Below are 27,993 nucleotides of genomic sequence, written 5' to 3' on the forward strand. Positions count from 1 at the left end.
TAGTCTGTGAAGCATAAGAAATAACCTGTGGAAGAATATTTTCAATAGAAAATATGAAAAGGTCGCGCCCGTGTGGCAGAGTGTTAATAGAAACATGTCTACCGTTATTTTTAGGAAGGGCCGTCATCCCTGTTCCAGAACTTGTAAAGGATACAAAGTATAACATGGGTAGAAGGGCAGATACTTTTATCATTCTTAGTACATGTACAGTGTGCTCCCTTCCACTGACTTCTGCTGCTGCTAGTTATTATTATTATTATTATTTATTATTATTATATATTCACTGACTGCGGTATCCTGGGATATCACCCTTCACATATGCCACGATTGCGATCATGTGGCTTTTACATGGAGATACTAGCTCCTTTCATGGTGCAGTAATATTATTTTGTAATTCAAATCTGCATGCATTTAGCAGGATTGGGTATGCAATTCCATGTTTTGGTACATGTACATTTTACTTTAAGCAGCAGAAAGACCTTACCAGTTCAGTTACTATTGCTACAGTTTGATTTCTGTATTATTCAAACTACTTTCGTGGTGGTGAACAATTGTTTTTTGTTGACTTTTTTCCCCGTATCATAATGTTCCTACGTTTGTAATGGCGGACTTCCTACAACTTACTCGAATCTTGGTTAAGTTGGATTGGGTTCAAATCACAGAACTCTATATAGTATGGACAGCCTTTCTCGTGTAGCACCACGTAGGTTGTGTAACTGCCGCCAGGGGTTCAGGGCCGCGATGATGTTTATCTACGCCACCGACGCCCACGTCTTTTGAAATCAGCCAGTGAATTCGGAAAATATAGTGCCATGGCCCACTACTTAGCTTATGTAGGCAACAGCGAAACAGAAACAGCAAGCTAAGAGCAGTGATCCAATTGTATGACCATTGTGGAAGCAACAAGTGGTGGTGTTTCGATGTGGCGGTCAGTCACTCGCTTGCTGCGAAAATTGCCTCTGCATATTATAGAGCTCAGTGGTTATATGTGAGGTTAGAAAGAGGTACTAAAACGTGACCGGGACATATGTTCAACGTGTCTGTCATTCCAATCGAGAAACAGTTGATTATATACTGATTATAGCGGAAGGAACATGACTAAAAACAATAGGGAAAGAAATTCAACAGGAAACATTCATTTATCACCCCTACGGTAGAATGACCAGAAAAATATGAAAGACCTTCAGGAAGAACTTTGGGAAGGTGCTTCTGCTGCATATGTTTACCCATGGTTTCTCCGAATGCACAGGAAATAGTACTACTTTGTTTTAATAGAAATATATATTTTAAAAAAGTACAACTGGTAAAATATTACGTCGAATTTTATATTCATCATCATTGTATATTTACGTTTAAGTTAAAAGTGGACGCAAGGAAAGAAGAAGGATTTGTTATTTTCAATGTATCTCGTGTTTGCCAGTAATAATTCTGTTAACATTTTACATTATTTTTACAAACATGGATAAAATCTAATTCTGAAATAATTTTAACCAAGCAAAAAATTTGTCATGGTTGATTATATTGCGAAAATAAAGGCGAGAAGTTAGTTATCTTCACCAAAATCTGTTGCATAATAAAAGGATGATAACCCCGGGCGGTGCAGCTTTACCCATAAAAGGCAAGTGACTGCTGCTGATCATCCATAATTCGCACAGATTTCGTAGAAGGTGCACAACCACCAATTCATTTGTACCACAAATTGAAGTTTTACATCATTGTTTGAAGTGTTATATCGGTATCGTCTATATCGTCATAAAACTTCCGGATAGTCTGCCCAATCGCTGGCTTAAAGCTATGGGTAGTAAAACCTCTAAGAAGGCAGGAGCGGGCAGGGAGCCGTGGGTAGGCGTTTGGATAATAGGTATTAGGACTACGATTAAAAACTTTGACCGTGAAACAAAAATTAAAGTCAAGGCCAAGGAATGTTGGTGCCGATACCAAACTGGATACGAGGAGTAGGTGTGTGAAAATAGATTGGTTGTGGAAGGTAATAAGATTTGCTATACGTTCAGTACAGGACCGATATTGGTGACAACTCAACCCACTGTTGTTGTCAAATTTAAATGTGGCCACAGGACGCAGGGTAAAGCAGCATTCAACATTAAGACCAATACTGTTTCCAGCAATTCTAAAAATATTGAGTTGATATATGAAAGCTTACCTCTTATTGACCCTTTTATTTTGAGGCCGAGTAAGATCCATTCTGGCTTTTGGAACATCGTCAGCGAACTGCAATTTGATCCAGATACTAATACATACCTAGATTACCCTTCCAAAGCTTAAAAATAATTGAATTTGTCAGCCCTGCCTCCCAAAGATCACTGGAAGGTGAAAAAAGGCACAGTAGCAGGTATTATATTAGTCACGACCCACAACCTTCCAGGGAATGTCCGTGGTATTTTAAAGATAAATATCATTATGCACAAAAACTTAAACTGATGACCAGTAATGATGGAGATATAGCCTGAAATATCCACTGCAGTGAAGCACCCACGGGGTGTGGCGATACCCACCCCAGGAGGAGACCTTGGCGGGGCGCTGAGGGCGTGCGCGATTCACAGGCATTATGGGCCTATGTCCCCTACTACCATGCGTCCTTATTCCCCACAACGGACCCAGCAAGGACTACGCAGTGTGGGTGCATTATCCTCCAGCCAGACCAGCCCTCACCAGGTTTGGGGTGGGGCTGATATTTCAGTCCCAAGCAGCACCCAAGTGACAGCCATCAGCCGCTCAAAAGCCGTGACGGCCATCAGCCGCACAAAACCAGTGATGGCCATCAGCTGCACAAAACCAGAGTCGACCATCAGCCGCTCACACGCTGCATCCGCCTCTTTCTCTGCAGAAACCAGTGACAGCCATCATCCGTACTCGGGGATTGACTGCATCGCCTGTTCTCCTTCAGCTGCTGCCTCCGGGAGCTGGACTTCGGTGACGGCCATCAGGCAGGTGATGGCCATCAGCCACATCTCGACTGCTGTTCCCTCCCCTCACAGGACCTCGATGATGGCCATCAGCTGAACCTGTGGACAGGTGACGACCAGCAGCTGCACTTCACCTACAGCCCTGTCCGGAAGTCGGGCCCCGGTGACGGCCATCAGCCACACAGACAGGAGAGGGACGGCCATCAGCTGCCCTCCCCATTGCCCTTGGGACTTGGCAACGGCCACCAACCGTGCCAGGGAGAGACACCACGCCACCACTCTCTTGCCCCGTTACTTCCCTTCTGGAGGACGTCCCTGGCTTAGTGGGACACCCCTCCTGTTCTCCCCACAGAGGTGGCCCCCAGGAGGAACAATCCTGCCTGGAGGAGATTTGGCGAGCCCCCGTAGTAACCCCGGGAGTGTGTGCAGTCCAGCTGGCTCCTGGGGGAGACTACCAGCTGACGGATTCCTGCAGAAGGAGATGCTGCAGACCACCCCTGACGGCAGCCCAACTGGAGGGAGACCGCAGCCCCAGGACTCCAGAGGCGCCCCTGAGACCCCGGGGCATGACCTCCCCGGCCCCAAATGATGCCGACCTCCTCCCCAGGATAGGCGCAGACAAGCGCGCCTACTTTCCTTATTCGGTCCCAGCCCTGAGGACTGGACACCCCATCGAGGCCCCAGTAGAGGAGGGCCCCTCACCACGCCTCCCAGTAGCCCACTGAAGACGACACAGCCCCTGAGGATCATCCCATGCCCCCTGAGAGAAGGCACTTGACGGGACCCCTCCTACACCTGGCCGACACCTGTAAAGTCCAAGACCTCAGCAGCCTAGTTGGAGTCCGCTTGTCTAAATACCGTAGTGATTTTGTATCTGAATAGTGTATTGTGTCTTACTTATATTGTACCTAGTGCTTTGTAAATTAAGATAATACACATGTAAGGTCAATTGACCAGAGTTTTTATGCCGTAGTTTATTCTAGCTACGATCTCGGAAGAGAACCCCAGTTCAACAGCTAGTGTTTCTAGAACAAGAAGTCGACCTAAAAATACTTAGCATAACATAGCCTGGGGAAAAAAAACAAAAACAGGATGCTATCACATGATTTACTACAGCCAGTTACGTACCATCTTTCCAGTACTCCAACCAGGAAAACTTGCATGATTTACTAATATATAAACCAGTAATGCTGCTTTGTAAAGCACACCATCCACAGTCTGAATAAAAGGTAGTCTTAATGAATATCACCTTCCAAATTCCTCTGTCTCTTAGCATTGATGTTTTGGCAAACACTCACCACCCATCTTTTCAAGCTGACTGAACACATCCTAGGTGACTTCAAGTACTGTAGCCACCATTAAGAACCACACTAGCAGCAGTAGACACAAACATGCAAGAAAATGACAAATGTGGACTGCCAGCTTCCTCTTAAATCAACAAGCCCAGGTACACCACCAAAAGTTCTAAATTCAGAATTCAGTGCTATCCAAAAATGTCGTAAATGATCGAATCCATTTACTCTCACGTTTTATGGCAAGCTCTTCCTTCACAACCTACAGGGCCGGATTACCGGGTATAGGCAAAATGGCAACTGCCTACCAGGCCACGGCCTGTTACAGACCAGCCAGACTTCCAGAGCGGAATAAATATACAATTTGGGCGTCCAAATAAGGGCCATCACCCATCAGGTCCAAAAAGGCCAGTATAGGTCATGCCAAAATTTCACTGGAAAGAACAGAAAAAAAAAAAGAGAGCTATATGTTGCAGGCCAACTGCCTGCATTGCCTACCAGGCCACAGCAGAGTTAATCGGGCCCTGACAACCTACCAACCTCTCCTTCTTCAATAACAGTACTGTATTAAAATGCCAGTACAGTAACTTGATTGTAGCTTTGTGGTACAACACTCCAAAACTCAGCAAGCAACAGCCCAGCTCCAACTGTACCTACACTCACTGGAACATGGCTGAGACAAACAAGAATGACTGTGGAAGCTACCAGACCAACCTAATCAACCATTATTGTCTTCACTGTAGGTGGACATAAATCACACACACACTGCAAGGTCTGTTCTTTCAAGTAACACTTCTCACAATAAACATTAGTAAATCCTTTAGTGCCACCCCCTGACAAACTGATCACCAAGGTACACAATACAGACATGGAGAACAACAACTTTTGGCGTGTCAACCGTTTATCAGCTAGGCAAGCACTTGATACATTCCAGGGCAATTTTTTTTTTTTTTTTTTTTTTTTTTTTTTTTTTTTTTTTTAAAGGCTCCAACATGCTTGCATGCATTGCCTTTGGCCTTTTTTTTTTTTTCCCCTCAAAATTTTATAATTTGAAAATTCTCATTTTGCTCTTTTTTTTTTTTTTTTTACCATATACTGTATATATTATTTTTACCAAGTTTAAATGTATTAAGAGGTTACACCTAAATAGCTTTTCTAGAGTTTAAGTTCAGTTGCGGTCCATTAAAGAAAATACTATTAGGTGCATAAAAAAAGACAGACTATACTCCATTTCACCAAGTCTGGCACCATCAGTGATGTCATCAACACCTGTAACATTGACAAAGGTCCTTAGAACTGGATATACCTTTTTGTATTGCCATTATATATTAGTATTCAAGGTAATAAATAGAGGTTTACCCAGTGCAGAGGATTTACATAAACACTACAGACATTGAGGACATTGCTGATGGTGCCAAACTTGGTGAAATGGAGCATAGTTGTTAAAGTAAAAAAAAGATGAAAATATCAAAAGACTGAAAAGTAAACAAGGAGAATAAATCCATTTTTATTTATACAGTAAATGCTAACAAGAAAAAGTTACAGTTGTGCAACATAGCAGACATTTAGTCTTGGCAGGGGAGGCCCACTTGACATCCCCCACTGAGTGCTGGAGTAGGGCCGGGCAGGAGACCACCACCCAAGTCCTCCCCTGTGCACTGGACTTTGGAGAACAGGAGGCCAACAGAAATGTCCTTCACTGGGCACTGGACTTCAGAAGGCAGGAGGGCCACCAGACACGTCCTTCACTGGGCACTGGACTTCTGAAGGCAAGAGGGCCATCAGACATGTCCTTCACTGGGCACTGGACTTCAGAAGGCAGGAGGGCCACCAGACACGTCCTTCACTGGGCACTGGACTTCTGAAGGCAAGAGGGCCATCAGACACGTCCTTCACTGGGCACTGGACGTCAGAGGACAGGAGACGACCTGACACGTCCTTCACTAGGCACTGGATGTCAGAGGACAGGAGGGCCACCAAGCACATCCTCCACTGGGCACTGGACGTCAGAAGACAGATCACCAGGCATGTCCTCCACTTTTTTTTTTAAAGTGTCTGGTTTGCCCTTTGAAAGCTGCAAATTCATTTTTTTTAATGTCTTTATCTAAGTCTCTCTCTCTCAGTCAAATGCTGAGTCAATTAATTGTAACCTATTTTAAAAAGCCAGAAAATATCCTATTATTATATTAGTGACAACTGAACCATCCAACAAACCTCCAGGTATTACTATGTGGATGAAGTTTGTCTTTGCAATGGTAGATCTTATGAAGTCAATAGTAGAGTAAGGATTCAACTGTATGAGACAGTTACAAACCTCAGAATGCCTCCTGATACTTCTGAAGAATTTCTCAGTAGAAGATGCACCTCACACGATGATAAGGAATCTTTTCAAGTTCCTTGGCGTTGTTGAGTCTGTAGTCCCAAAGGAAATAGTCCACACTGATACTGTTGATTCCAACAACATCCATCCCTCGTTCAGCCATTACATGCTTGGTCTCCTCTACAATCAACTCTGTTCCGTGGATGGAGCACCCTCGAATCTCAACCTGGTGGGGTGAGGATGGATGAACAATGCTCAACTCCTTGATGTGTAATCTTATCAGTAAAGGAGAACTCTAGCACTTCATCCTGGACATGTATTCACATCAGTAAAGGAGGGTCCCTTGCACTTCTACCTGGATATGTATTCACATCAGTAAAGGAGGCTCCCTAGCACTTCTTCCTGGATGTATATTCACATCAGTAATAAAGGCTCCCAGGCACCTCTTCCTTGAGACTTTATTTCTGTATCTAGTACATTAATATTGCACATTACTTCTGCACTCTGCAGTGCATCACTGTTAAATTAATATCATCATCATCTAATCCTGTGTTGCTCCATGAGGAGTGTGGGTGCCTCGGGCTATGCAAGTTGGTCCTGACATTTAAGATGAAAGTAACCAGCCTCATTCATCCCTGAGTGGCATTACGTGAACAATAAACCCCAACCACCCCTTGAATATAAAGCTGCACCAGCACAATCCAGTTGGAGTGCCTTAATTACCCACTCAACCACCACACACCATAATTTGGTTATATGGTTACCACCCAGCATGGTTAATAATTTCTTGGTGTACTGGAAACCACTTGGCTTGTCACTCAGTGTACATTCACCCACAGACAAAAAGAAGAGGAAAGAATGACAGAAGAGGAAGGAAGGAAGCACACAAATGAATATTAATGTGTAATATGCAAAAGAAATAAAGAAGGAAGAGGTGTAAGAAAACATCCAAAGCGGATGAGGATATGGTTCCTTAACTGCCAGATTTCTCCTGATTTGAATTAAAATATCTCAGTGATAGCAAGACTATAAATGAAAGACACTTGAACTAATGGTATTAGGCCTTTAAATACAAATAATGTCCATCTGTCTACAGCCAGATGCCATAATCCTGAAAGGGGTGGTCGTTTGTCTCTGATTTAGTTGTTTATGCCAAGTGAGTTTGAGAAGGGTCAGTGCCCTCTGCCGACCCACTTGTTGATATTCAATGTAGGGAACACATGGTTGATTATATGGTTACCACCCAGTTGTGTACATGGTTTCCTGGCTTACAGGAAACCATTTGCCTTGCCCCTCAATGCAAAGCCACCTGAAAAGGAATAACAAGTTGTGACAGGAAAGTTGGGAGCAGGAGGAAGAAAGAGGTGGGCAGACACAGAAATGTGATGATAATAGTGAAGGAAGAAGTAGGCAGCACTGCATCAAGTGAGTGGATGATGGTCACCACAATTTTAGTTTTACTCGTGCTACTATCAGGCAATTTTTCTCAACTTGGGAGAGCCCCTTAGGAGTGGAGAGGGTTAATGAGGGCTGTATCTACTGATGTTGCTGTCTTTGTTGCTTAACCCTGGTCTATATGGCTGAGCACATCCATCGACCAAAAGTAAGTAACTGCTTCTATGAGGCTGGCCTACAGGTAAAGAACAGTACATTCACCATGTAGGGATCTGGAATCCCTCTTGAGGTAGACAGTGCCTCACCAGGTCTGCCCAGGATCCTTCTCACAAAAAGGTGCTGGGAAATATGAGGAAGTTTGGTTTTGGTTGCCAGGTGGATGCCACACCTGCCCTCCTTAGGTACCAGATTAGATTTGGGCAGAATCATAGATAATACACGTCTTTTTATTTTTTCTTTTTTTAACATTTCCATACACCAGATAATAAGAGTCCTCCATTCATTAAAAATTCTTTAACAGTTTGACCTGAACTGCTGTATGTTGAAATTTGGGGGGAAACTACTGTACTCTGGGGAAGCAATTTCCAAAGAGAAACAGTTTGGGGAATAAAAGAAAAGAATTCTGATAGGCAGAAGTTCCGCAATATAGCAGTGTTGCTGTCCAATCATGAGCGCTACAAGATGCCCGTGTAGAACAGAGGAAGGCATGGAGGTGACACAATGGATGCAACTTTGTCTGAGCATGTGCCATAAAAGTATATGCAAAATAATGTGAGGCAACACATCTTACTTGCAGTGGAGTTAGTTAATTTGTAATTGTAGGGTTACTATTCTTATAACTTTGTTCTGAATTTTGTCCAGTTCTTTAAGTGCATCCTCTCCTCATCCACTCCACAAGGGTGAGCAACTCTTGAGATGACAGTGCACATGACTTGTACAGCTAAATGCTTGTCAGTGAAGATGTTACAAATTATGTACAATAATCCAAGTTTTTTGAGGCAGTTTTAGTAAGTGATCTAACTTGAGGTCCAAATAAGGGTACTGGTAGGCAAAACACCAAGATTTTCAATACTTTTAGAGATACTGGTTTGAATGAATGTAATATAGGAATCAGGCAATAGCTTTCTATTAGTAAACTGGATATGTTTGGTTTTCCTAGCATTAAATGAGACAACAGATACATTTGGTTTTCCTAGCTTTAAATGAGACAATGTCCCACCCAGGGATTTTAGATGAGTCTTCATTTATGGAGATAGCTGTGCTGAGCTGTGAGTTAGACATATCAGACTCAAAGAATGGGTGGCTGAGTGTAAAAGAATTGTGAGGCATTGAGTCATCTGCATATTAATGAATGGGATTTTGGGTGACAGACAAGAGATCATTAATACTTCTAAGGAGCAGGGTTGGAGCTAGGGCTGATCCTTGTGGCACATCAGCTTTAACTAAGTGGAAATTGGAATATGTATCATCCACCTTTACTCTTATCTTATTGTTGCTGAGACATTAGGAGATCACTGGGACAAAAGATGACAGGCTGTAACAAGTGAGTTTAGATTGCAGGAAATGGTGCCACACACTGTTAAAAGCTGTAGAAATATCAAGGGCTATTGCAAGGGTTTCTCCATGTTGGTCAAATGACTGGTAGATTGTATGAGTAATGTGATAAAAAAGTATATCAACAGTGGATCTTTCATGGTGAAAACCAGTGTCTGTCACTAAGTTGTTGGATTCAAAATGTTTAACAATGTGCTTATTAATGACAATCTCAAATACTTTACCATTATGTGTGATAGTTATGGGTCTGTAATCAGAGAGATCACATGAACTTCCTTTCTTTGGAAATGGGCAGATGCTGGCTTGCAGAATAGGTGAACAAAACATGGCACACATAATGAAGCACCGCACAGCACATGCCACATGAAGATGTGTACACATCGATGGTGCAGAGAACCTGTGGCACACCCCCAATGAGGCAGGTGCTCACCTGTGGTCAATGAATCTGTTCAATAACTCAGACCAGGGTTAAGCAACAAGAACAGCAACTGCAACTTAAGCTTTATTATCGTAACCATTCCACCTCCCCAACACTTTACAGATAATTACTTAATACAATATTCTTGTTATACCAAGTATGTCAAGGATGTGTTGCAAATTACCAACTTTATCCAAACAAACATGCTGTAAACTGTGGTAAACTGGCAAATCAGCTTTATAGATAGAACCTGAACTTTATTAGGCAATCTTTTTGGAATTTACTCTGAAGAAGTTAATTCCAAAAAGGGACACACATAAACTAAAAAATCCAACATTTAATGAAAGCTTACTATACTTTCCTCACCTCTTCTCGATCTCCAGACTTAAAGAGCTCTTCCTTCACCATCCTCTGGTGCAGGCTGTCTGAGTACTCCAAGGCCCCAAAGTATGCCATAGCCTGGGGGACTCTGTAGTCAGCAAACATGGTCAACTGGTCAATGTCAGTGAAGTTGGCCAGCCCCTCACCGTGGAACAGCATCCACAAGTCAGCTGCCAGGATCTGAACACGCTTAAAAATGGCCACTTTCTGCCCCTCATATTCAGCCACATCACAAAAACAGGGAAACTCACTGATCACCAACTCCACCAACTTCATGGCACTTCCACTGACTTGCTTGAGGATGTTTATGAATGAGCCATCAAATTTCTCTATCAGTTTAGTTCCCACTTCCCCCATTACCCTGACACGCTCATCAAACAGAGGCATGGTGGATGGTGTATCAGAACGGAAGATATGCTTGATGTCATCTAAGGTTAGCTTGGAGTAGTAGTGGGGGTCGTACATCTTCTTCCCTTCATCAATGGCTCGGTTAACACATGCTACCATGGCAAGGTAGCCTGTATGAATCTGTTTACAATAGATTACAAAGATTACAGAATAATACATTTACAGCAAAAATTAACTACTTTACAGTACTGTAAATATATACCTTGAATAAACATATATGACTTTGTAGACAACACTGATATTCTGGTCAAGAAGTATTTCATAAAATACAGGCAGTCCTTGTTTAACATTTAGAGAGTTTGCAGGCAAAATACCTCTTCATTTGGAACATCTTTAAGTGATCCACATATTGTACTCTACTTCTTGCATATGGTTTAAGGGTTTTGTGCAAAAAAAAAAAAAAATAAAAATAAAAAATCAAACTTCAAAAGAACTTTTACCAGTGGAAAGTATCATTTATAGTTATAAGTAAAAACAACACAAAGAAATTAAAAGCAAATTATAAAGAAACCAACTTTAAATGTGGACTACCTGTTCTGAAAAGCACAGCAACATGGATGCCTTTGTTCTTAGAACAAATTTCATCACAAGGCTTATACTATTTTCCATGTAGGCCTACACATATGGTGGTTGTGGCAAGATCCAAAGCACAGCTCCCTAGCCTCAATCATTGCATCAAGCAGACAACATAGCATAATTCCCTTCTCTGAGGATACTTACATCATTAGTGCTGAGTGATGCAGATGCCATTTCTCCATACAGATAAAAAAGAAGGAAGATTCCAGTCCCTGTATTCAAACCTTCTTTCCACTTGAACCCCTAGGTGCCAAGGTACAGTTATATCTGACGCAAAATTGGTGGATCTGGGAGGCTGGTTGATGGCTATAACCGCAAGTGTTTTTGCGCTACAGTTTGAAGTAGCCACCACTTAATCTCTTCACCAAAGGGAGGTTATATCTGATGCGAAACTGGCGTATCTGGGAGGCAGGGTGATGGCTATAACCACAAGTGTTTTTGCACCACAGTTTGAAGTGGCCACCACTTAATCTCTTCACCAAAGGGTGGAGACAGCCTCCCAGCACCCGAGGCAAGCATACCTCAGTCGTCTCTGTGACTGCTAGGTGTAGGATGTTATCTTAAGCCTTTCATCCGATTCTGTTCCTGCCCCACAAGGATCCCATGCCTCATCCACCCCTGCCATGCCTCTTTCCATGGATACTAGGAAAGGGCTCAGTGACAATGCCAAAGGGTGTGCCTTGGATGCCACTGTGTCTAGTTTATCAAGTAATGGAGAAGTTATCACACTGAGGGCAAAGCTAAAGTCAGGGCCACCTGAACACATCCTACCTCTCACACACTGTTGGGTCAGCTCTACTGATGAAATATCCGGAGAAATTATACAACATCTGGCGCTGAAACAGGAAGTAACTGGTGGTTCTATGCAATATCTGGCAGAAAGGCATATCAACCAGCTCATACACAGTAGCCAACCATTGCCCAGGAAAACCCTGCAACACAGCAAATGAGAATGCCTGTAACACACCAGCCAATCAGAATTCATCATGGCTGCAGCCCACTGGGCAAACCGAACTTGCCATCACTGTCTCATTGTCTCTCGTGGATCTCATACACTGAAGACATAACTGTGTACTCTGCTCTTGTGACCATGCTGTGGCAAAATCATAGTGCCAAGACTTACTCTGTGGCCTCTCATGTCTTTCTTGTTGTTGCAAAGTTTGTAGCCTCTTAGTGTTTCATGTCCAAGTGCAATATTGTGATTCTGGAATTACTGTATATGTAATTACAGTACTGTCACTAGACCACAGGAGATTAAGTGCACTGTACTGCATGATGTACAACTCTACCCTCCACTGATGCCAACACTAGGTGAGTTCACAGTAAACTATGTACTGTATTACTGTACTGTATCAGCACTATATTGTTTAATTTTCATCTTTTACTCAAGGGACAGTTTTAGAATAAAGGGTCAAGAAAAGCAAGACAAATAAGTCGGTGGAAAATGTGTGGTACCCGTACGGTTTTCTACCTAACGAATTGACTAACTACCGAGCTTGCAATATCTTACAGTATCTTGGCAAGTCCATTCTGTTAAATAATATTCATAAAAACTTAGAATGATAAACTAAAGACATAAATCATCAGCATTTATTGATGAACTGAAGATTTGAAAAGAAGTGTTGTACAATAGAATTATGGCTCCCTTGTTAACAGTTATGTATAGGGCCATGGCCCACCAATTTATTCCTTGCCTGACCGCCCTCACTCCACCTCTCAGTTGCCACTGAGCTGGTTTGCAAATACAGTAATACCTCGATATACGGTACCCCTAGATGCAATACCCCAGTTTAACGATGGGGGTAGAAATACCACCATACCCTGCCTAACAATGGCCAAACCCAAGTTTAATTATGGGTTTTATTTATTTATTTTCTTTTTACCTATTCTGATGATATTTTAGACTAAAATTTTGCTTAGGTTGATTTATAAATTGTTTTTACACTTAATGTGTTTTAGCCATAGGTGGGGTGAACACTGTCATTTTGGGGTAGTTTACTAAGCTTGATTTTTTTCCAGACTTATATTTGATGACTTTTAGATTTTACTTGTTGGTGTTACTGAGTTATTTACAGGTGTTAGGCTTAGGTTAGCTTCCTTGACAGCTGTTAGGCCATTTAGATTGGCTTTAAACTTGTTTTGGGGCTCATTTGGGTGGGTTTTGGGCTTGGTTTGGGGGGAAACCCAAGGCTGGTAAATGCTCCACATTACATGTTAAAAGTACCCCGAGTACGATACCCCGCCTAATGACTGGGTTTTACCTAACCAATTATATCATTAAACGGGGGTATGCTTGTCCAATAAATATGTACGAATTGCAAGCTCTGTAATTTTATCCAGCAAACCCAACCTTCATTTCTGTCAGCTAGATTTTACCTTCTCTGTCAGTGCAAATGCATTCTATGATGATGTATAAATTCATCTTAGAACACATTTGCACTGGAAGAGAACATAAAATCTAGCTGATAGAAATGAAGGTTTGCTTTGTTGGACAAAATTACTGCACTTGCAATTAGTACACATTTTCTTTATTATCTGAAAAACAGCTGTGTGGTGAGTGAGTAGTGGAGTGACAGGGGTATGGTGAGGAATACACTGGCAGGCCGCAGGCATATACACAACTCTGAGCAAGGAAGTCAAAATAATTCTACTGTACAACACTTCTTTCCTGATCATCACTTCACCAATAAATGCTCAAGATTTATTTCCTTAGTTTATTTTTCCATCCAATTCATACGTATTTACTGTATTATCTGCAAATCAGCTGAGTAGCAAGTAAGGGATGGAGTGACAGCAGTCAGGCAAGGAGTAAATTGGTGGACTGCGGGCATAAACACAACTGTAAGCATGGGAGCCGTGATAATTCTACTGTACAATACTTCCTTCCAAATAATCAGTCCACCAATAAATGCTCAAGATTTATTTCTGTTATTTTTCCATTTTATAAATAAAATAATGTTTAACAAAATGAACTTACTATGTGCAGTTTGCACTACTGCAAGCCGCTGCAATCATGTGTGTTGTGCCTATGGGTTGTGTTTAAGATGTTATGTTTCAAACGGAACTGTTTGTGTGGCCCTGGACACGAGTGGTACCGTACAGACCTCACTGATATAGCCTACATATAAAAATATACTGACAGTACAGTATTACTGTACTGTATCAATAGTGTATTGTATTTAATGCTTTATTTTCATCCTTCACTCGTGGGAAAGATTTTTGGATAGAGGGTCGAGACAGTAACAAAATATCTGACTTGACACCGAATGCTCAGCAGATCAGGGGAGGGAGGGGGGGTACTATGCAACATCCAGCATTTCACTTTATTTGGCATAGGGCTTGGCTGAATTACAATGGATAATTGAGAGTTTTCTGTATCACAATGCTATACAGCACAACCTCCCTTTACAATGAGGATGCATCTGAACGAATCCTAATCAATCTGTAGCTATACTGAGTTAATTACAACATGGGTTCACCTGGATATGTTTCTGGCTAAGGGTCACCCACGCAACAAAGTCTATAAACAAGTGTTCAACTCATCTAAACTGGCACTGTAGTTATTTCACTTCAATGCACTTCACCGACAAAGTCTAAACACAAGTCTTCAACTCATCTAAACTGGAGATGTACTTATTTCACTTTACTGCACTTCACTTGCTGCTTGAACTCCACACCACACCTTCATTAACACTAACACATCCAGTAATGATGAAGGCAAAGGCAATCAAGGAACAAACAAATGACTGTAGACTTGCGTGTGGGTGATCGTATAAGTGACTATGGTGATTATATGGGATAATAATGACTACTGTATTAGCAATTCACAGCATACCAGTTCATCGTATAATGAAGGTGAGCTGTATTTTATGGCTTTATTTGAAGTAGTATTATTGTAAACCCCCGATATACTGAACTCTCTTCTAACGAATTTTGGTTTTAATGACCACTGTGAGCTGGCCGAACATTATGTTCATTTAATGAATTTTTTTTGTTAAAAGAATGGACACACAAGAAACACCAACAGCATGCCATCTCTACACACACATATGCACACACACACACACATACGGTGCAATTACTTCCTGAAAAGTAAGAATAAACACATCAATCATCATCCATCATTCATTTATCATTCATTCATCATCCAATCCTACATTGCCCCATGAGGTGCGTTGGAGCCTGAGGGTAGGCAAGTCGGTCCTGACATTTAAGGTGAGTGACCAGCCTCATTACGTGAGCAATAAACTCCAACTACCCCCTGGATATAAAGCTTCACTGGCTCAATCTGACTGAAGCGCCGTAATTACTCACTAAACCACCAGACGCCAAAATCTGGTTATGTGGTTACCACCCAGCATAGTAAGTGGTTTCCTGGTGTACAGGAAACCATTTGGCTTGTCACTCAGTGTAGAGTCACCCACAGGCAGAAGGAAGAGGAAAGAATGAAGGAAAGAAAGACAGGAGAGGGAGTGTAAAGTCACCCATAGGCAGAAGGATAAGGAAAGAATGAAGGAAAGACAGAAGAGGATGGAAGGAAAGGAAAGGGCAGACACCCGAGAGCAGCACTACATCAAGTGAGTGGATGGTGAGTGCCCCCACCTACCACAAAAGAACAAGTTAGTAAATAGAGCCAATTAGGTCTAGCTGTGTGTTACTGTGTACGAGTGTATGGCTGAACAATGCTCTAAATTTAACAATCTTTGTTGGGTAAAAGCCACGATGCCTGGGATACTGCCGAACAGCATGGTGTTCAGCTTTAACATCAAGGGTCTGGTACTAATTTAGTTCATTATAACAAGGGTTTACTGTACTTCAAAATACTCAAATAAGTTATCTGTGGTGCCCATGCACGGTTATCCCGTACAGTGAACTGAGAGTACCTTGCAGCTGACAATGCCTCACCACAGCAAGGCATGGGGAATAGTGTGGAGGTTTGTTTCCTATATGGATGCCACATTTGCATCTCTCCATCCAGTTACTGGGCACCATAGCAAGCTCCATGTCATCCTGTAATTTGGTTATATGGTTATCACCCTGTACTGTCAACGGGACTCTACCTTCCTTTGTACAAAGGACAAGGGGAAAAAAAGAAGTGTGTGGTAATCATAGGGGCATTTGTCCTCTTAGTGTAATAGGAAAAGTGTATGGTAGGATACTTATTGACAGAGTTAGGGAAATACCTGAGGAATTAGTCTGAGAAGAACAGGGAAGTTTTAGGAATGGAAGAGGTTGTGTAGATCAGATAATCATTTTTAGATCTTTAGTGGAAAAGTTTCTAGAGAAGGGAAAGAAGTTGTATGCAGTCTTCATGGATTTGGAGAAAGCATATGACAGGGTGGATAGACAGTGATTGTGGAAAGTATTAAGAATACATGGAGTACATGGGAAGTTTCTGAAGGCTGTGAAGAGTATGTATGAGGGTGCTACGGCTGAAGTGCATGTGGACAGTGAACTGAGTGAATTTTTCTATCTGAAGGTTGGATTGAAACAAGGATGTGTCATGTCTCCAAGGTTGTTCAATCTGTATATGGATGGGGCTATAAAAGAGATACAACATAGGAAAGTGGATGTTGGAGCTCTAGTGAGAGAGGGCAGTGTTTGGAAACTTCCTGTTTGCAGATGATACTGTGTTGTTGAGTGAAGACGAAGGAGACCTGCAAGGTTTGGTGGATGAGTTTGGGAGAGCGTGTAAGAAACAGAATCTACAGGTGAATGTAGGGAATAATAAAGTTATGGTCTCGAGAGAGGTGAAGTCAGTGAATGTACGGTGAAGTTGGATAAGGAAATGGAAAAATGTGAAAGCTTTTAAGTACTTGGGTAGTGTGATGAGTAAGGATGAAAGTTTAGAGGGTGAAGTGCTTGAAGGGGTACAACAGGGAAGAAAGGTTGCGGGTTCCTTGAAAGCACTGACAAGAAACATGGAAAGGAGCACGGAAATGAAAAAGCTACTACATGACAGTATTGTGATACCAACTCTAACGTATGGAAGTGAAGCTTGGACCTTGTTGGAGGGACAGAAGTCAAGAGTGAGAGCAGTGGAAATGAGTTATTTGAGAGGGGCATATGGAGTCACATGGAGAGACAGACTGGCAAAAGAGGAAATGAAGGAGCATTGTGGTGTGGATGTGATAGGAATCGTTAGGAGAAACACACTGAAATGGTTTGGCCATGTGGAGAGGATGATGAGTGACAGACTGATGAGGAGAGTGTATAAGAGTGAGGTGGAAGGGGGGAGAGGGAGGGGGAGGCCATGGATGAGATGGAGGGATGGAGTGGAGAGTTATATGAAAGAGGGGGGTGTGAGCTGGGAGCAGGGCAATGAAATGGCGGGGGACAGGGCGACATGGAGGCAATTTGTTTGTGACCAATCCTTACGCGATTAAGGCATCTGGCAATAGATAGATGGACAGATTACCAATGGATGCCTGGTTACAGAAAACTGTTTGGCTTGCCACTCAATGCAGAGCAAAGTGAAGTGGAAAGAGGAGTAATAAAGTGACAGGAAGAAAGGGAGAAGCAGAAAGACAGGAGGACAGACACAGAGAAAGAATGAGTAAGGGGAAGGAAGAAGTACGCAGCACTACATCAAGTGAGTAGATGATGGAGTAAGGGGAAGGAAGAAGTACGCAGCACTACATCAAGTGAGTAGATGATGGTCACCACCAACTTGTAAAGGGTAAATACTGTAGGTACATATTCTGGATCAGTGTCATGTAGTCTACAACCTGTATTTCCTATGGTTAACCCCTTAACCGCGGGGCGTCACTTTCGTGACGCTTGGGAGCAAGGGATCATACCGCGGGGCGTCGCTTTTGTGATTCTGTGTTATTTTGAATTCACCCGGGCTTCCAAGTGGGGGCTTGTATCATCTATCAGTACTGCCAATGTCCAACACTAGTCAGCACTCCTAATCTCATCTGTACTCCCATCCATTGTTGACAATTTAGCCATTTCTCCCCATTCTTGACTCCCCTCCCTACCCCCCCTCCATTACCCTATCCTCTCGCCTGCCCGGCCGTGCTACGCTAAGTAAATCTTCCCTGGAATTTTTCACTGATTTCATCCATTGAAATAAGCCCTATGTCCTATTCTTATACCAAATAATATATACAAGAAAGAAATAAGGTAAGCGAGAGTGCCATACACCTGGAATTGGCTAATTATCACCTGACAACACCTCACGTGCACTCATTCGCTAATTTTCGCTGTTTTTTTCCCCTTGAAATATGCCGTATAATCTATTTTCGTAATAAATATACATGTAAGGAGGGAAGGGAGAAGCCTAAGTGATATTTACATTCACCTGGAACTACGTAATTTATAATGTATTGTCTAGATTTCCTGCCAATCATATCAGTGCTAGACAAAGCTGTTTCAAGATATAACATTGGTAGCTCTGAATATATATCTCCTAAGTAGGCCTCTAATCTATTTTCGTAATAAATATACATGTCAGGAGGGAAGGGAGAAGCCTAAGTGATATTTACATTCACCTGGAACTACCAAATTTATAATGTATTGTCTAGATTTCCTGCCAATCATATCAGTGCTAGACTTAGCTGTTTCAAGAAGTAATATTGGTAACTCTGAATAACCCCTAGCAGGCCTCCACGCTGGTCCTCCGTTATCAGTTCACTCTCATCTTCCGAAGTGAGAGTACGTATGTTTCTTCTTGCTGACTTCAAGGCCTTTTTTCACCCCCATGCAAATGGCCCTGTGACCTTTACCCCCTACTAAACCTCGTGTGGAAAGAGGTAAAGGGCTGACAATTGATAAAAGAGTGACTACGATCTTTCTATTGAGTAAAACAGTGCAAGTGGAATTGTAAATAATGTGTAAATAATACGTAAACAGCAAGTGAAAGTAATGAATGTAAATATATGTGAACAATGGAAAATAGTTTTATAAGTTATTTCAAGTGACAGTGCACAACACAGTGTAAATAAAATAGAAATGTAAATAACGTAAATAAAATAGAGAACGTAAATAGAAATGTAAATGAGTAGTATTATAAGAATACGAGTATATACCCTAGGAGTAATGAAAGTGAAAGTTTCACTCTAGCATGTCTGAATGCTATGAATTATGAGAGTGAAGATGAAAGTGACATTCACTCTCAATGCCAGTATACAGGACGAGAAAGTGAATGCTACGTATTTTACTGAAAGAAATTGAATCCCTACAGTGACAATAAACTAATACTACTGAAGGAAACTTATGGATAAAGACTGTAGATATATATAAGTGTTATATAGTAATAGAAATATAAAGTGTGAGGGGTTTTATGAATAATAAATGACAGACTACCAAGAGCAAACTAGTGCCAGTGCGACAATCAGACGCACTCGTAATTTCCATTGCTTTCACAGTGTTTTTTTTTTTTTGAGTATGGATCCCAAACTACTTGAAAATTGTAGAATAGTGTTTATAGTGTTTGTATCTGGCTGTGGTAATCATATTACGGGTTGTCGGGAAGTGTAAAGTGGAGACTTCGTTACCCTACTTCAGAGGTCTCCACAAGTCCTACGGTAACCGACGAAGGCTCAACAATCATTCCAGGAGAAAGCTGAAGGTATGTGCCATAAGCATATGTAATTTTATTATTCTAGGACTAATAACTGATTTTTGGCAAATATTTTTTGAGAGTCTGTCGGAGCCCAAATAACCCCGCGGCACACGCAAGTCATTGGTAAACAAGCCCACGGTGTAGGGGTTAAAGGTGGTTTGTAAAGGGGTCAATTCTACCCAGTTTCTCAAGGGGAAAAAATTTGTCCTTCCCAAGTTTTAGAGGTCAATGACACCAGCACTTACAGCTAAATCTGTGTTCAATATATTCAAGAAATTTCTTCTGAACCATGCTTGGCCTGTAATTGGATAATGACATCAATGGGTGGAGATTACTTTGTCCCCTACGAGAATGAATAACAAGCACTACAAAGACGTAAATAAGGTAGGTGTGAGGAGGACTTTGTGACATTAAACACCTGTACACCTATGGCAATAAATCCTGGAGCATGGGACAAACTAAAGTCACACCTTTTTCATGAAGTACTGTACTGTAATGATACAACAAGCAAGGCAGTCACTGGACATCACTGGTAGACCCAAATACTTATCAACATGGCCAATGCAGTATCTTCTAACTCTGCCAGTGGTGGCGATAAATTTGTTTTTCCTGCTGCTCAAGGACTTTCAGCCACTGGCGTATCTCTCCACCCCAGTATGCTCATGTTTTGGTCACTGAAAATGAACTGTAGCTACACCACTACCACAAAATACATCTCTGCCCCCCTCCCACCATCCAGTGTTAGGGAGTTCCCAAAGGAACAAGGCATAGGACATGAGGATGATAATGCTTGATCTTAGTAATAACACTTTAAAGTACGGTACTCAGTAGACAAGGAGGTTCACTATCCAAGACCTTTGGGAATCTATGTGTGAAGTAACTATGTGATTCTCCTTTTCCAGTTAAAAGGCACTGCCTACCTACCTTCCCTTCATACTCAATGCTGAACTTGGGCACTCCATCAGGTGTCCAAAAGTTGAAGTTGAGGGTGTTGATGAGGAACATCCAATCTGCCAGTTGAGCTGTGGTCAGGCCCTTGTTAATCGGCAACACCTCATTCTAGAAGACCACAATACACTACAGTATGCTTTAACACCTTCAGTATGATGGCATCTTTTATTCTTGCTACCACTTATATAATGTTCCAAGGTGGAAGGGGCTGAAGTTAAATCCTTTAGTTTGATATATATTTCTTGTCACCACCATATTACTTTACTACTTTGGTAACATGTTAGAAGCAATCTCATTTACACCCTTTAGTACAACTACACTGTATATCATTTCTACATACAGTAATTCCAGCAACCACCAGATCATTATACAGTAAATGCTCAATTACCCAACAGCACAATATCCAGGGCAGCTATCTTGGCTCTATTAAAGCAACATTCGGTGCTGAAATGGGACATAACCGGCAGTCCAATGCAATGCCGACGCTGAGGGGTCTCAACCACCTTATAAGGGGTGGCCAACAGGCGCCAGGGGAAATCCCAAAACTCGGGAGCCAATGAAAACACTCACTACGTGCCAGGTAATCAGAATCCACCTCACTCAGCACGCCAAGAAGACCTTCAAGCTCTCATTCTCGCCCGTGGATGTTGTTCAGTGAAGATGTACCTGTGCGCTCCACTCTTCCAACCACACGGTCACAAAACCCTGGTGCTGTTAATAACTCTGTGGCATCCTGTGTTTGAGGTAGTATACTGTACCGTATACTGTAGTACTGCAAAGCTAATGGCCTGTCAATGGTTGCAGTAAAATTATGGTGTACCGTACTGTTTACCTGTGTGAGTGCTAACCCCAGTGCTATTTCCCCTACCCCCAGTGCTGTTTCTCCTACCCACCCTGTGCTGTTTCTCCTTCTGACATGCCTCACCTGTGGCCTGAATATGCTCGTAACTAGTTCTGCACGATGGTTGAATTTGTGGCTTTTGTGGTGGTGACCTGGCTGGTGCAGTTCCTGCTGGTCTTCTGTTTTGTCCTGGTCCTTGTCTCGATTGTGCCTCCATCACCTGCTATGAGGCATCGTATCATTTTCTCCATTTAGAAAAAGATGGAGATAATCGAGTTGATGAAGCAAGGCTGGACCATCTCGAGGCTGATGGAGCGCTATGACATGACCCGGACCATGTAGCAGGCATTGCAGGATTTGCAGCAGAACAAGCACTCCATCAAGATATTCTTCCAGAGTCAACACGGTATGACTGTGCAATGGCACAAAGGCAAGATGATGGCCAGACCATGCGTTTGCGAACTTGACCAGGCCTGCCTTAAGTGGTTTCGACAACATCATGGTAGTGGCATGATTGTTCGTCCCATCGAGATGAAGGCTGCAACCACCAAGTTCTGTGTGCAAATAGGGTCTGCGAATTTCAAGGCACCTGAAAGTTGGCTCATTCGGTTCAAACTTCAATATGGGCTGTCCAACAAGATGACCTATGGTGAAGCGTCAGATACAGACACTGAAGGAACTTATAAGTTTCACACCAAGCTTAAAAACCTGATTGACAAAGATAGGTTATGTCTCAATCAGGTTTATAATGCTGACGAAATTGGTCTTCTTTAGGTCAGTGCCGACTAATACCTTGGCTGACGAAAAGACGCCGATATCTGGTCATAAGGCTAGTGAACAGCATGTCTCTATTTTGTGTTGTGCCAATGCAATGGGCTCTCATCATCTGAAACCTGTTGTTGTCTCTGGGGGTTAATGGATCGTCTCCCAGTGATTTATTTCTACTTTGTGAGGGCTTGGTTTGCAGCCAAGATCTTCAAAGACTGGTTGTACAATCATGCTGTGAAGATTATTCATTATCAAATGAAAAGTCTTGGCCTTGCTCACAAACAAGTAAAGGCTCTGTTGTTCCTCAATGCTGCTGCTGCTCATCCTTCTGAGACGGAGTTGACTGGAGATGGAGGTCGTATTAGGGTCATGTTCTTGCCCCCTAATTTGACCTCAGTCTTGCAACCCGTGGACCAGGGTATTATCACGGCAAGGAAGCAGCTGTACTGGAGGAGGTTTATGGAAGACGTGATGGTTGTGCTCAAGGACAAGGGAGGAGGCAGCCCAAGGTGTGAACAATAGGGGTAGAGAACCATGGCCAACCTCAAGCACTATTCCCTCAAGTCTGAAATCAACAACTGGGCACAGGCATGGAGGGAACTCTCTGCACTCATGCTTGAACATAGCTGGAACAAGCTGCTGAGGGTGAAGGGGCCATTGCTGACTTTACCAGCTTTGAAGCTCAGGACTTCGTTCGGCGTATGGATGCAACAGGAGAAACAGTAATTGAGAATATGATCCATGATTGGCTGTAAATGGACAAGCGAGATCCTGCATATTGAACTTTGTCCACCAGGAAAACTGTGAAGTCTGTGACTGCATGGGGAAACAGAGCATGAAGTGGAGAAGGAAGAGAAGAACGATGATGATGAGGTGGCAGGAATCCCGAGGCTCCAGCAGGCTCGTCATGCAATGGACATCCTTCTCAACTATTGTAATTTGAACACCCTAATCAGCAGCCTGTCTCTGCTGATGCCATAGCCACTTACCTGCCACAGGGCTGTAAGAATGTGATTATGCTGCAGTTGAGAAGGATCCCTAGGCAGCCCTCCATAATGTCCTTTTTCCGTCCCATGACACCTACCACTCCGTCGCCATTCATTGTGTGGTGCACTACAGTAATGCAGCCTAATACCCCTACCTCCATACCACATACCATACATTTTAAAAGGCGGTGCTCCGTCCTTGTATGGGTGGGCTCTATTTGCCTGATGGTTGCTTTCTAAGCTGCAGGGTTGCTTGTGGCATTCCTGTCAAAACCATTAACTCTGGGGTTCCTTATGAGGATTTCATTCCATATTTTTGAGGGTCTGTCTAAGGAGGTTCTCCCGTCCAAATTCAACTTAATATGATAAATCACAACCCATTTCCTATCATAAGTGTTCTCAGCCACCAGTGTGAAAGTCTGACAGGAAGTGATCAAGGATGTACAAATTCTCACACTATGATATGTCCAAACCATCTTGGTCTATCTATGTGCATCATTTCAATAATACAGTCAATACTTATGTGTTCTCTTAATTTTGCACATAATGTTCAGTTCCTCAGTGTGACACTGCACATCACACAACTCTACAACTTCAGCAGGCTACTTTAACTCCATCACAGATCAGCTTTATGAGTATGAAATTGGAGAAGGCACACTGATACATGGTTATGCAAACTTCTAAGTATCTCCATGTCCTATACTGCACATTATGAAGCACCAGAAGAAAGTAAGCACAGGAAGTACAATTTTAACTGGCCTCCAGTGAAGTGCATCAAAGGCTAAGGTATGTCACTTGAGGTATGTTGCAATTTAGTTAAGTGAAACGATACCACTAAAATGGTTGACAAGGACATATTCAACCAGGGATGAATAAGGTGGTCATTTTTTTTTTTTTTTTTTTTTTTAAGCCCCCTCATCAAATAGGTTAATTTAACATTGTTTTAGACATAGATCTCACCTGAACAAACACTGCTAAATCACTTCCCATCACAGATTAATAACAACATAGATATAGCACTCAAACTGGTTAATTTAACGATGTTCGAGACATACTGTAGATCTCACCTGAACAAACACTGCTAAATCACTTCCCATCACAGATTAATAACAATACAGATATAGTACTCCTAAAAATCTCTAACAGACTCAGGCCTCAATTATCACAGCATGGCACACAGATATGAGATACAATCATGGCACTGTAATACAGTATTAACGAGGTACAGTAACCACTGACTTTCTACTTAACCTACACAGTATTCTAGCAAGTAATAATACCAATTTCAATTTTATTCTGTTTGAATTTCTTATGAGGGACTGGGGTAATGCTTAAAATATCTTGTTGTAAATCAGTTGTTAAACTATTGGACATTCACAATGAAAATAAATGCCAGTTAATATTTCACATCCCAGAAAATACCAAGGACAAACCTAAGACAACTCTCATTAATAATTACTGAACATTTTATGACACATAGCTACCGTACTTCATTTAATAATCTATCTATCTATTGCCAAATGCTTCAATCCTCTAAGGAGTGGCCACAAACAAATTGTCTCCCTTCTCTCATATACCATACCTCTCCACTCCATCCCTCTTTCTCATCCTCAGCCTCCCTCTCCCCCCTTCAACCTCACTTGCATACACTCTCCTTGTTAGTCTCTTTCTCTCCATCCTCTCTACATGGCCAAACCACCTCAATATATTTCTCCTAACCCTTTCTATCACATCCACATCCAAACCACAGCACTCCTTCACTCTCTCATGTGTCAGTCTGTCTCTCCATGTAACTCACATGCTCCTCTCAAATAACTCATTTCCACTGCCCTCACTCTTGACTTGTGTCCTTCCAACAAGGTCCAAGCTTCACTTCCATACATTAGAGCTGGTATCACAATACTGTCATGCAATGACTTTTTTACTTCCATGCTCACATCCCTGTTGCTGATCACTGCTTTCAAAGAACAAGCAGTGTTTTCTTCCCTGCTGTACCCTTTCAAGCACTTTACCCTCTATACTTCCATCCTTACTCATTACACTACCCAAGTACTAAAATGCACTCATATTTTCCATTTCCTCCTTATCCAGCCTCACTGTCCATTCAGTTAATGTACTTTACTTCTCTCAAAGACCATAACTTTACTCTTCCCTACATTTCTTACACACTCTCCCAAACTCATTCACCATGCCTTGCAGTTCTCCTTTGTCTTCTTACCTATGAATACATGGTGGGGAATTAAAAAGCAGGCTTCTTGTTGTGTTCCCCACCTCTTAACAGTACAGTACCATCTGCAAACAGCACAGGGAGTTTCCAAACACTGCCCTCTCTTATTAGGGTCACTCCAACATCCACTGCCCTACCTTTTATCTCTTTTATAACCCCATCCATATACAGATTGAACAACCATGAGAACATGACACAACCCTCTTTCAATCCAACATTTAATAATTATACTGCTAATTCATTTGTGATATCCAAATTCTGCAGAAATAACTTTCAATGAAAAATTTATTTGTGAAATCCAAATTCCAAATAACATCCATGATATTTATGGCATTACAGTTAGGTTCATTTCCACTGGTGGTGGTATCCAATGGGGGCTAACAGGTTAATTTTCCCCCCAAACCAGTTCACATCAAGTTGTCCTGGTTAGATTAGAATGGGCTGTTAGCTTAAATTAGGTTAGTCTAGGCTAAATGAAGTTGGATAAGTTGTGACAGAATGATCCGATCCGATGATTTTGGGGGAATATGCCTTCGTAACGGCTCCCCTCTTCTTCTTTAATCTGTGGCTGGTTCTTGTTCGCTTTTCAATTTCTCTCGCTTTTTCCACGCTGCATAAATGTACTCTTTTACCTCTTGTATCTCATGTTTTCATATTCAAATAAGAGTCTTCCTATAATTCTCTCTCTATTTTCCTCAAACGGCTGATGTAATTTATTGATCATCTTTCTTCTTTGTATCCTTCGCAAAATAGTAGAGTGTTCCAGATCTTCATTACACATAAGGCATCTTGTATTACCCTCTTGGTGTCTGTTTTCTGCTCTCAGCGGCAAGCTGTTCGTTCTTGCCCTGAATAATATAACTGATTCTGGCCTGTTGTCATATAGATCTTCAGTTTTCCCCATCTGTTTCTTCCACTCCCTATATATCTTTAAGCATGTTCTTCTTCTGCTTTTTTCTCCACAGTTCTAGGTCTTGTTCTTCCACTTTTTTGTTCAGTTTCTCTTAACTTTCTTCTATTAATCTATTTTTGTTGATTTTTATTCTTATTAAATTCCTGCTATTTTTTGCCCAGGTATCAGTTCCTCCTTCCACGGTTTCTCTCATGATCTTCTCCATTAGTTCATTTCTTCCTCCTTTTAATGTTGACTGAATGTATGCCAGCCTTGCCTTTATCACTCTTGTTTCAAACAGTGAACATCCCACCTCTCCTCTTATTCCTGCCAATGCTGCGTTTCTTCCTCCTCCTAATGTTTTGTACACACCATTTTTTATTGTAATTTCTGTTAACTCTTTCTTAAAATCTAATACCGGTACACTAGCCCCATGCATCACTGCTGGCACTGCAACACTTTTCCAAAATGATTTTCCAATCATTACCTTATTGCAGCTCTTCATAATTATACTGTAAGTCAGGTTTGCCCGTTTTTGTGCTTTTCTTATTAGTTCCTGTTTGTGTTAACTGAAACATTTCCTTTTGTTATGTATAATTGCTCCAAGATATTTAATTTTATCCACCACTTTTATTCCTTCTATATCTTGTATATCTTCTTCCACATTAAATAATACGAAGTTGCTTTTCTCCTTGTTTATTTCCAGTCCTCATTTGTTGGTGACTGATGGACCATGGGGCCAAACAGACCTGAAAGCCCAACATGACAACCGGCCATTTATTCTGTGAGTAAATCGATATCTTTAAAATTAACACATATTTAAGCCATTTAAACCTGTCACCATGACCACTAGGCTAAAATTTACTGAGAAAAAAGTACAACTGCAAATTATATACTGTGCTGTATACAGGTGCTCTCCTAGATTTTCCTCAATAACATAAACTGCAGGTATAATCCATGGTGGGCTCATGGTAAACAATTTGCCCAAACATATGCCACAACAAAATACTGAACCACATTCCAGTACCAGCATCACTGAATGTGTTAACAAGAAACTTTTCCCACACCCATATACACTGCCGTTCATTTACGCAATGTCATACTGTATACAAGGCACGGAAAAAAAGGGTCATTTTTAAAAATTCACCAGAATTCCTTGACATGTTCGCATTACTACGGAAGGTTGGCAAAAATAATAACCACCTCTTTACTTCTGACATGGCCAGTTTCAAGTTAACACACATTATACTGTATAGAAAATCATCAACGACGCCATTCAACAAAATATCACATCTAAACACAAACCTGTTTAAACTCCTTCACGTCCATCTTTCCTTCTTGAACAGCGTCTGCTATCACCTTAGCAACCTTCCTCACGCCTTCCATGTTAATTTTAACATCCCTGGCCTTCGAGGCAATGAACTTCCCAGCTTCTCTTGGCCACAACATTTTAAAGTTCGAAAAAGATTTTCGTGGGTTGCTCACTTCGCG

General features: G+C 41.8%; 1 protein-coding gene across 2 annotated transcripts; it reads right to left on the bottom strand.

Annotated features, from left to right (window-relative positions):
• Positions 1 to 5,829: 5,829 nt before the first annotated feature.
• Positions 5,830 to 27,993, bottom strand: LOC145405279 (queuosine 5'-phosphate N-glycosylase/hydrolase). Of its 2 annotated transcripts, XM_080276760.1 has the most exons (5): positions 27,808 to 27,993; positions 20,762 to 20,896; positions 10,270 to 10,812; positions 6,531 to 6,762; positions 6,197 to 6,290 (listed from the first exon to the last, which is right to left on the bottom strand). In XM_080276760.1, the coding sequence occupies exons 1-4, from the start codon at positions 27,949 to 27,951 to the stop codon at positions 6,565 to 6,567; spliced, it is 1,020 nt and encodes a 339-aa protein (XP_080132886.1). In that variant the 5' UTR covers positions 27,952 to 27,993; the 3' UTR covers positions 6,197 to 6,290; positions 6,531 to 6,564. The 2 variants fall into 2 exon arrangements, with proteins under 2 accessions (XP_080132855.1, XP_080132886.1); XM_080276729.1 differs by lacking the exon at positions 27,808 to 27,993 and having other exon boundaries at positions 5,830 to 6,215; positions 20,762 to 20,870.

The sequence above is a fragment of the Coenobita brevimanus genome, chromosome 1, assembly GCF_032717465.1.
Source record: "Coenobita brevimanus isolate Jiangsu-jjx chromosome 1, ASM3271746v2, whole genome shotgun sequence".
In the NCBI taxonomy this organism is placed as follows: Eukaryota; Metazoa; Arthropoda; class Malacostraca; order Decapoda; family Coenobitidae; genus Coenobita; species Coenobita brevimanus.

Coding starts and splice junctions, on each gene's coding strand:
- LOC145405279 (XM_080276760.1), bottom strand. CDS start 27,951: ATGTTGTGGCCAAGAGAAGCTGGGAAGTTCATTGCCTCGAAGGCCAGG. Junction 20,897..27,807: donor ACGTGAAGGAGTTTAAACAG/GTTTGTGTTTAG, acceptor GTGGTCTTCTAG/AATGAGGTGTTGCCGATTAA. Junction 10,813..20,761: donor GCATTGAGTATGAAGGGAAG/GTAGGTAGGCAG, acceptor TATTGTAAACAG/ATTCATACAGGCTACCTTGC.